The sequence below is a fragment of the Oncorhynchus kisutch genome, linkage group LG5, assembly GCF_002021735.2.
Source record: "Oncorhynchus kisutch isolate 150728-3 linkage group LG5, Okis_V2, whole genome shotgun sequence".
Taxonomy (NCBI): domain Eukaryota; kingdom Metazoa; phylum Chordata; class Actinopteri; order Salmoniformes; family Salmonidae; genus Oncorhynchus; species Oncorhynchus kisutch.
In genome coordinates this window covers 45689389-45700172 of record NC_034178.2, presented here as the reverse complement: position 1 = coordinate 45700172, position 10784 = coordinate 45689389, and the positions used below count along the sequence as shown (strand labels likewise).

General features: G+C 42.8%; 1 protein-coding gene and 1 pseudogene across 1 annotated transcript; one reads left to right on the top strand and one right to left on the bottom strand.

Annotated features, from left to right (window-relative positions):
• Window positions 1–514: 514 nt before the first annotated feature.
• LOC109891561 (mediator of RNA polymerase II transcription subunit 20-like) lies at window positions 515–3512 on the bottom strand (annotated as a pseudogene).
• An 835-nt stretch (window positions 3513–4347) lies between these two features.
• On the top strand, window positions 4348–10568 carry ccnd3 (cyclin D3). The gene is made up of 6 exons (XM_020483407.2): window positions 4348–4529; window positions 4785–5865; window positions 6465–6680; window positions 8520–8679; window positions 9448–9590; window positions 9877–10568. Exons 2-6 carry the CDS (start codon window positions 5626–5628, stop codon window positions 10036–10038), a joined length of 921 nt encoding a protein of 306 aa, XP_020338996.1. The 5' UTR covers window positions 4348–4529; window positions 4785–5625; the 3' UTR covers window positions 10039–10568.
• Window positions 10569–10784: the final 216 nt, after the last annotated feature.

Genomic DNA, 10784 nt, shown 5'->3' with positions numbered 1-10784 from the left:
AAGTGGGTAGATTGGGTGTGCTATTTACAGATGGGCTATGTACAGCTGCAGCGATCGGTTAGCTGCTCAGTTAGCTGATGTTTAAAGTTAGTGAGGGAAATATAGGTCTCCAGCTTCAGCGATTTTCGCAATTCGTTCCAGTCACTGGCAGCAGAGAACTGGAAGGAAAGGTGGCCAAAGGAGGTGTTGGCTTTGGGGATGACCAGTGAGATATGCTGCTGCTAGTACTTTACCCCTACCGATATGTACGGTATTGTACATAGCTACCTCAATTACTCTGTACCCTTCCACATCGACTCAGTACTGGTACTCCTTATATATAGGGAGTACCAGTACCGAGTCGATGTGCAGGGGTACAAGGTAATTGAGGTAGCAATAATGTTTTGTACACTCAGTGTATAGCCATGTTATTTTTATTCGTTATTTTTATTTGTTATTCACTGTGTCACTATTTATGTTATATTTTTTATTTTAATCTTATCTTTAGCTCTGCATTGTTGGAAAAGGACCCTTAAGTAAGTATTTCACAGTTACTCTACACCTGATGTCTATGAAGCATGTGACAGAGTGTGGTCCCTGGGAGCACCTGCTGTTTGCACACTTTGCTGAACATCTTCAGGTATTGGGTCATGGTGTTAACACAGTAGGCTGGCACGTAGAGGCCCCCAGGCATGGTGGCAAACACAGAAGGCAGCTCCACGATGCTGGGGCACAGGAAGCTTTGCATGAACTCTTTCATCAGGTTCCAGCAGTCCCCAGGGACCATACAGTTGCAGTACATGTCACGCGGGACTACTACAAAAATAAACAAGCCCAAAATACAGGGCGCGGACAGTAAATGTGACTACCCAAAACACAGGGTGCCAAGTCCAGAAATATAAACACCTCTACCTAATGCACACACGTAACACAAATACAATCCCGCACAAAACAAGGGCGGGTACACGTACTTCAAATAAGGAAGCTCATTAAGCACATACAACAGGACACAGGTGAAACTAATAAGACAAAACAAACAGACAACGAAAAAGGGATCGGTGGCGGCTAGTAGGCCGGTGACGACGACCGCCGAGCACCTCCCGAACAGGCAGGGGAGCCAACTTCGGCGGAAGTCGGCGGAAGACAGTACACTACCAAAACAAACACACAGAGATTCGATCATGGACATCAGTTTAGAAAAAGTGAGACAGATCGAACATCCCCTATACCCTCCTTTGTATTCATTCGCTGTACAGATCACTCACCTCTACTGAAATTCCCCTGGACACTGATAAAAATTTTATTTGATTACCGCACCAACTTTTATCAGGAAATCATAATAGCGGTGGTGGGAGCCACGGCTCTCTACCTTGTGCCCCTTGGCGTTCTGGAAGTGGCTCTTCAACTTAGCCATGAGCATGTCAGGCAGGGACCCCCTTCAAACAGGGCTAAGCAGCTCAGGGTTGTTTCTGAGTTATGCATCACATACAGAAATTTGGTGGGCTGGCCTGTGACAAACAGAGACAAAGAGGGAGAAAATAAAGATTAGGTGGCTGTTGTGGGTAGTTGAAGGATGTAGTCTGATGAATTACATGACAGATAATTTAGTTTATGTCATAGCTTTGCAGTGCAACTTTAGTTACCCCTGGCATTTCCTGTAGCATGGTAAGTCTCAGTCCACAGTAAATCTTCCTGCTTCACAGCGCCTAACTGCTCCAACTTCTTGTGCAGAATTGATATTGTCTGTTGCACACTCTTTCCATCAGATAAAGGCATCTGACACACACTAAGCCTTGGATACAGCACACAGAGTAAAAATGTTAACATTAAGATATTGTTCAGCACTAAAAATCTGATATTGAACAATGTCAGATCTGAATGGTGATGAAAGTTGAGAGCATGCTTGGAAGAAATCAACCAGGTGACAGGTAATTTAATTGTGCATTGTTGCATGTTGATCCCGATGATTTAGATATACACTAGATGACTAACTCCCCCACCGTTGTAAAGTATTTTAGGAAGCTATAGAAATGCATTTATTAAGGTCACATTTGTTTTTACCACGTTTATTCTATTACAGACACTATTACAGTGTCTGTAATCTATTACAGACATGCATGCATACTTACTTTTACATTATATTATGTGAGCTAAACATAAACATATAGAATAATTTTTTTTTAAGCATAATTTTTTCGAGATTGCTAATATTACTGTCCCCACTATAACCAAAAAAATACTTAAATACATGTAATTTTGTCTTGGAAGCATTTAATTTAAATACTGTAGAATTCAATGACTTCCTATGGAGGACTGCCAACATGGCCAACTGGTGGATTCAAAGGATCTCATCAAAGACTGTACAGTATGTTTAGAAACTGTGTTCTCAATTGCCAGTATATACAGTAGCATCAGCAATCCTGCATTTATAAATCACTGGTTGATCCACATGGGATCTTGGACCATGTAAGAGACCAGGTGTGAGAAGTTGTAGCTTGCTAACTTGAGTTTTATAAGAAAGCAACCAAAACTAACAATAGATCTCACCAAGTCACCCCCATTGATTTAATCAAGCTTGATATTATGGGGGTAGAAGGAAGAACGTTCAACTGGATAGAGACTTCCCCATCATTTCAGGCAGCTACCTGGTGGATAACAGTACACCAACAGGGGAGCATGATTAGTCCTCTGTTGTTCTCAATCATGATCAATGATGTTTATTCTCAGGTACAGACGGATATTTGGAGGTCGTTATTTGCAGATGATGGGGCCTTATGGAAGAGGGGAAGAGATGTGCCATACATAGTCAGGAAGGTACAGGAAGCAATTGATGAGGTAGAGCAGTGGGTATTAATGTGGTGATTTAGGTTCTGTAGAGAACTCAGTATTCGTTACCAGGAAGAAGGTGGGAGATGAGGTATGCTTGAGTTTCTATGTGAGAAACTTGAAGAGAGTCGGGGCCTTCAGGTTCCTTGGGGTATATTTTGGCACTAGACTAACCTGGGCAGAACACATTGAGAGAGTGGTGGGAAATTGTAAGAAGGGGATAAATGTGATGCGCTGCCTGACAGGGAAGGAGTGGGGGTCGTTCCTCAGTGAGGACCATGTATGTTGCATTGATCTGATCTGTAATAGACTATGGCAGTATAGTGTATGGTTCGGCAGGCTGGACCTCATTGGAAAGGACTCTGAATATGTAGTGGGGCGTTTCGGACACCCCAATTGGATGCAATACAGGTGGAGATGGGGGATATGCCATTGCAGATTAGGAGACAGCAGCTGGCAATTAATTATTGGGTCAACCTACAGGGACGTGGGGTGTCTCATCCTGCGAAAGGGATTTTACAGGCATGCTGGGAACATGAGCGAAGACAGAACACAAGCTTTGGGTGGGTAATACCCAGGCGAAGGAGATGGGACTGGGAGATGGGAGTTTAGTCCAACAGTAGCTATTCCTGTAAATCAAACATGGCTACTCCTGCCTCCAGTAGTTGATCTAAAGTTGTTGGAGAGATTACAGAAAGATAGGGAGGGTGTTGATCCATCTGATTTGTTAAGAACACATTCTTATTTACAATGACGGTCTACCAAAAGGCAAAAGGCCTCCTGCGGGGACGAGGGCTGGGATTTAAAAAAAATATATTTTATATGTAAATAAATATAGGACAAAATACACATCACAACAAGAGAGACAACACTACATCAAGAGAGACCTAAGACTACAACATGGCAAGGCAGCAACACATGACAACAACATGGTAGCACCACAACATGGTAGCAGCACAAGACATGGTCCAAACATTATTTGGCACAGACAACAGCCGCAATGTCAAGAAGGTAAAGACAACAATACATAATCACGCAAAGCAGCCAATTTGAAGGAGCGAATGGCCCAACGGTTCTACAACATGGTGCTACTGCCAAGGATACGAGAGGACATTGCAGAGTATAAAATAAAATAAACTTGCACATGGCCCTGAAGAAGGCTTTTTTCAAGCCAGGGGCATGGTTCAAAGGTGAGACAAATCAAGAACCTGTATCAAAGGGGAGAGATATAGTCAGGTAGATCATCTGAAAACGTGGTTGATAATCAGATGTAAGGTTTCCAGGATGTAATAATGTGGAATGAAAGTAATTAAGATAATACACATTTTGCTGTCAGGCATTCAACATTTGTGGACTTCTCTATCTGTATATTGGATTTTGTTCTGTGTGCATTTTACAGTCACTGCCACTAGGTGGCAGTATTGCTTAATCAGATCATAAACTCTATGATGCTAACCAATAAACTAAAACATTTTTACCTTAGGTTGAGTGTTTATCTCAAGGTAAATAAAAATGAAAATCTATGATCTATTTAACATGTTCAACTAACGACTAACTCTAAACAGCATGTTTCATGTGTCACTGGATGTGTGTTCACACATTGGCTCGCTTTCTCAATCAGGCATCCTGATCCCGAGCTGTGAATTTCCAACATGTACTCTCAGAGAGGCTATCATCATTGGCACCATATTCACAAAGTGCTCAATCCCTGTAGTGCATTCCGGGTAAGAGACACACTTTTACCTGAGTTATGTGTGCAATTTTGTATGATCTACGATGCCCTAACGTAATTGCTCGGCTTGCCGTTTTGGTTAGGGACTTAGTGTTAAGCGTGGCAGCTTGACTATCGCTGATTATGTAAATGGTAATTAATGTGAATGTATGGTACAGTTTTGAAGGTAGTAGAACTACAGTGCTTGCCACCACTTGTCCTCTGTGGAAATAATGGAGGAAACAAATGACTCATTCTTTTTTTGCAGTGCTGCCATGCTCAAACTGGAGTACAATGGATCATCTTCCTGCGACTCTTACTGGACAAGAAATACGCCCTGCCCTTCCGTGTTCTGGATGCCCTGGTCGGGCACTTCCTGTTCTTCTTCAGTGGCACCAAAGTCTGCTCACCATGGCGCAGCACTACAAGGCCGACCAGGCCTCAGAACATTAGGATGCTCTGCTGGAGCGGCTTAAATTGCAGACACACCCCAGATTTCTGCAGAGATCCGTCGGGAGCTGCAGAACTCGGTCCCGTGATCTGGAATCCGCCATGCCTGTCAGTGGCCTTGGACTGACTGTTACTGTAAAAATAAACATTTCGACATGTTTTTTTAAAATAAATTGTTTGGCTTTTTACAAAGTAAAATGTCTTAAATTGTATTGCTACCATCCACAAAAAAGGCCAGAATCCCCCCCCCCTCCTCCTCCTCTTGACTGGTACCCTGGCCTGGCCTACCAGATGACTCCAAGGTGTGACAGCTCGAGCTGCGTTTGAAATTCCCATGGTGCTAGGGGGCGCGAGGGCATAGCGTTTTGCATCTAGCTAGAACTCGTAGCTTCCTCTCGCTTCTACACGTTAGATTTCACATATATAACATTAGCGAATTAAAGTCATGTGAATGAGAGGAAAGGAACCCGACCTACTATTTGACGACAAATGACATTCTGAATTTTCAGAAAATCCAGAACATTTCTGCTCTGTTAGCTAGCTATAGTAGCTGAGGCAGAGGTAGAAAACTTCGCTAACGCCAATTAACGTATTGTGTTTGTTAGCTAAGCTAGCTAACTGAGAGAGACACTACTAAAAGTTGTCTAAACAACCCTCTAATGGAGTTGTTGTGTCACGAGGATGGACGATTCCAAGTAGCCTCAGAAAGCACAACCGAATATATGAATTCCGCTGCTCTTCGGGCCAGCTCTGACCCGACCCTGACACGGGACCGTCGAGCATTGCAGAACCTTCTGTCACTGGAAAAGACCAGTCGGGCCTCACCATCATACTTCGGCACGATTCAGACAGACATTCAGCCATATATGCGGAGAATATTGGCAGTATGGATGCTACAGGTAATGTATGACAAAATATCCAAAGTGAAAGACATTCAGGTCACGGTTAGTGTTGATTTTGATACGATTCTGCTGTCAAATCGGATGTAATTCTTTATTGACCATCGTCATCCAATATTAACGTTAATTGTCTCAGTTTGCTTTCTTATGTAGCTAATGCACTCATCAGCCTGCATTACACCCGAAAGTAAGAGGGACTCGCTTGGACTGATTGGGTAAAATACCAGGGGCGCAACTTTCACTGGGAACGGGGGACACCCCCACATTCTGAAATTGCATTTTTGTCCCCCCCAGTTTTATCATTTCAATGTGATACAAAACAAGGCAACGGTGTGCTTTAGGACCATGCAGACAATTCTGCGTGGTCTGATAGGCTGTTTGGAGAGTGTATCCGACTGGATCAAAAAATCCAAAATAATGATGCCCCCCCCCCACTTCTAAAACCAAAGTTGCACCCCTGTAAAATACTATCACCAAACGAGAGAGACATTGGAGGACAGGAGTACAAGAAAACATGCATGTGTATAGAAACAAATCTATCCCTGAAACCAGTCAAGTCCTTACTTAACATTGTTTAACAAACTTCTTTCTTCCAACAGGTTTGCGAGGAGCAGAAGTGTGAGGAAGAGGTGTTTCCTTTGGCCATCCACTATCTGGACCGTTACATGAGTTGCTTCCCTGTTCAAAGGTCCAACCTGCAGCTTTTAGGTGCTGTTTGCATGTTCCTGGCCTCAAAACTGCGTGAGACAGTACCCCTGAGTGCCAGCAAGCTCTGCATCTACACTGACAATGCCATTACAGTGTCAGAGCTCCTGGTAAACACAAGATTTGTTTACAAGTTCCATGTGCTTTCGCCATAAGCATAATAAAATGGCTGATACATTTAATGAGCTTTGACTCATCAATAAGTGTGTTATTCCTTCGTAATAGCAGGTTGAATGCACTTTCAGTTCTCTGTTCTGCTTTTGTCAGTGGGAGCCTATTTTATGTTATTGTAATAGCCTATATACAGTGGGGGCAAAAAAGTATTTAGTCAGCCACCAATTGTGCAAGTTCTCCCACTTAAAAAGATGAGGCCTGTCATTTTCATCATAGGTACACTTCAACTATGACAGACAAAATGAAGAAAAAAAATCCAGAAAATCACATTGTAGGACTTTTTATGAATTTATTTGCAAATTATGGTGGAAAATAAGTATTTGGTCAATAACAAAAGTTTATCTCAATACTTTGTTATATACCCTTTTTTGGAAATGACAGAGGTCAAATGTTTTCTGTAAGTCTTCACAAGGTTTTCACATACTGTTGCTGGTATTTTGGCCCATTCCTCCATGCAGATCTCCTCTAGAGCAGTGATGTTTTGGGGCTGTTGCTGGGCAACACGGACTTTCAACTCCCTCCAAAGATTTTCTATGGGGTTGAGATCTGGGGACTGGCTAGGCCACTCCAGGACCTTGAAATGCTTCTTACGAAGCCACTCCTTCGTTGCCCGGGCGGTGTGTTTGGGATCATTGTCATGCTGAAAGACCCAGCCACGTTTAATCTTCAATGCCCTTGCTGATGGAAGGAGGTTTTCACTCAAAATCTCACGATGTATGGCCCCATTCATTCTTTCCTTCCTTTACACGGATCAGTCGTCCTGGTCCCTTTGCAGAAAAACAGCCCCAAAGCATGATGTTTCCACCCCCATGCTTCACAGTAGGTATGGTGTTCTTTGGATGCAACTCGGTATTCTTTGTCCTCCAAACACGACAAGTTGAGTTTTTACCAAAAAGTTATATTTTGGTTTCATCTGACCATATGACATTCTCCCAATCTTCTTCTGGATCATCCAAATACTCTCTAGCAAACTTCAGACGGGCCTGGACATGTACAGGCTTAAGCAAGGGGACACGTCTGGCACTGCAGGATTTGAGTCCCTGGCGGCGTAGTGTGTTGCTGATGGTAGGCTTTGTTACTTTGGTCCCAGCTCTCTGCAGGTCATTCCCTAAGTATGGTTCTGGGGATTTTTGCTCACCGTTCTTGTGATCATTTTGACCCCACGGGGTGAGATCTTGCATGGAGCCCCAGATCGAGGGAGATTATCAGTGGTCTTTTATGTCTTCCATTTCCTAATAATTGCTCCCACAGTTGATTTCTTCAAACCAAGCTGCTTACCTATTGCAGATTCAGTCTTCCCAGCCTGGTGCAGGTCTACAATTTTGTTTCTGGTGTCCTTTGGCAGCTCTTTGGTCTTGGCCATAGTAGAGTTTGGAGTGTGACTGTTTGAGGTTGTGGACAGGTGTCTTTTATACTGATAAGTTCAAACAGATGCCATTAATACAGGTAACGAGTGGAGGACAGAGGAGCCTCTTAAAGAAGAGAGCCAGAAATCTTGATTGTTTGTAGGTGACCAAATACTTATTTTCCACCATAATTTGCAAATAAATTCATTAAAAATCCTACAATGTGATTTTCTGGATGTTTTTTTCTCATTTTGTCCATCATAATTGAAGTGTACCTATGATAAATTACAGGCCTCATCTTTTTAAGTGGGAGAACTTGCACACTTGGTGGCTGATTAAATACTTTTTTGCCCCACTGTATGTATTTATGTTATGCAGCAGTTGGAGCTTATGCGGATTTAATGTATTGTGTGTGTGTCTGTTTTGCAGCAATGGGAACTTGTGGTGGTGGCAGGGTTAGAGTGGGACCTGGCTTCTGTGTTACCCTCTGACTTCCTGGAGCAAATTCTTCATGGCATACCTATAATCCCTCACAACCTCCATGCCTTGCGCAGGCATGTCCACTCCTACATTGCACTGGCAGCCACAGGTAGAGGCAGGCATTGGGTAACTCATGATGTATGACTGTTGCTTCTAGCAATGCAGAAACATTTAGGCCTACAAGTCAAGTATCATAGAAAAACAAACATCACTTTGTTATTCTATGTGCGTGGCACTTCTTTGATTAATGATGATAATAGCTTGTGTTTCAAGAAATCAAGTGGCTCTGTGTGAGGCAAACAAAGGGCACACAGCAGCCATAACTTTGATTACGATGTGTCAGCGGTTCATTTGGGGGTGGGGGAGTTTGTGTAATCCTGTATTGTGCGGTGTGAAAGACCCATGCCCGTCCATTCAACTGCCTGATTTCCCACAAATCTCCCACGAGGTTGCCCGAGGCAACCAGTCACTGGGATACAGTCATGGTCATTTTGAATAGGCTGTTTTATTGTATCTGGATTTGGCCCATTCCGGACTTTGAAACCTATTCTATGAGGTATGGGTGAAAGGATTGCCTGAGATTGATTAATTGTCTCGTCTTTAAGCACTTCCTATTGTCTGTCTGTCAGGGCGGGTCTATAATCGCAGCATTCCTCTACTCCTATGGCATCCTGCCTCAGTGATCAATGATGTCTGCTCCAAACCACTAACTCACAATTGTTAAGAAATTGTTTTCTATTGCACATCTGGTATTATGTTCCTTGTCCACAAAGTGGGTCTGACAATTGCTCTGTCATCTAAGCAGATTAGTATAACAGACTTGTCAAACCTATAGGTATTACATTTCCGCTGATCTCGTTTATCTCCCTGCTTTTAGAGTTTAAGTTCTCTGTGTTCCTGCCTTCCACTATTGCCTGTGCCAGTGTGGGCACTGCCATTCGCAGACTGAAGCTCCTGGAAGGAGCTCTATCCAATGATTCACTTATGCAGTTGCTAGCTAACATCTTGGCCATTGATCTGGTGAGGCGAATATTTAACTAGAAACCTGCTGCTCCTTTTAACCTTGTCTGCTTCCTCTTCAAGCAAATGCCTGTATTTTTCTTGTTTGTCTGACTCCTCCTACTCTACAAGGTGCAGAAAAAAGGCCTCCTTTATTTAAAGAAGCAAGCAAACTGGTTTTGAAACTAATAGTACAAATGTCATTGTTTTCTCTGGGCCTTGGTTGGTGAGGATTCTGGAGTTTGATGTTTCAGCTTTTCATTTCACCAATCTTAAACTCTTTCTTTACTGCTCTGTCCCCAAACAGGAATCTCTCTGCTGCTGCTCTGACCAGTTGGAGGGTGTGCTGGAGCTCAGCCTTCCCCCCTGCCCCCAGACACCAGGGGCTTGCCGTTCAGGGACACCTGGCCCAGAGGTCAGCTACACCCCCACTGACATCCAGGACGTACACCTGTCACCACTGGGCTAGAGATGACACCAAGCAGACAATCACTTAACAATGACTGGAGCTTATTTATACCATAATGAGGCAGGTGTCTTAACTACCCCGTAAGACTATTTTTGGCAGTCACTAAAACAAATGTATGTGGTGAGAAAAAACATGTCTTTTAAGCATTACTGTGTTCACACATGATGAATTGTGGAGATCTTTTTGATGTCCAAAGTTTTTTTTCTGTTTACATTACATTTCAGTGTATTTGAGTTCTTTTGTCGTTGCTATGCTGTTGCTGCTAAGGTTTTTTTAAGGACGTTTTAAAACTTAAGTTACTGTCGCTAGCTTCAGGGAACACAGTTTCTCACTGCTCTCTGAAGTTACCACAGAGGGGTATCTTTTTAACTTAAAACATGCTATTTGTGATATTGCCAGAAGTATTACTGAATTTCCATTTCAATGTTTGCACTGTGTGAGTTTGCGGAGTGGTGTTCTCTGTGAATACATTATGAATTATTATTTAAAAAATGCTGCTTTTCATGGAGTTGTATTAAGTACCCCTTCTGACATCTTTCTCAGCCTGCGAACAGTCACTCACTCAGGACGGTTACAATACACCTCTAAATCTTGGCTAATGCCAGCAGAATTTGATAAGCACAAACAATGCCATGCATTGTTTCCTGGTATCAGCGTTTTACCATAATCAGCCTACTAAATCAATAGTAAAGCCACAACTACCATAAATGTCCCAAACGAGTTCAAAGACAAAAGAATCATTCATA

Bases quoted from the DNA above. Each gene is read 5' to 3' on its own strand.
- ccnd3 (XM_020483407.2), top strand. From the start codon at position 5,626: ATGGAGTTGTTGTGTCACGAGGATGGACGATTCCAAGTAGCCTCAGAA. The intron at 6,681-8,519 runs GTAAACACAAGA...TCTGTTTTGCAG, and splicing joins TTACAGTGTCAGAGCTCCTG to CAATGGGAACTTGTGGTGGT. The intron at 9,591-9,876 runs GTGAGGCGAATA...GTCCCCAAACAG, and splicing joins ACATCTTGGCCATTGATCTG to GAATCTCTCTGCTGCTGCTC.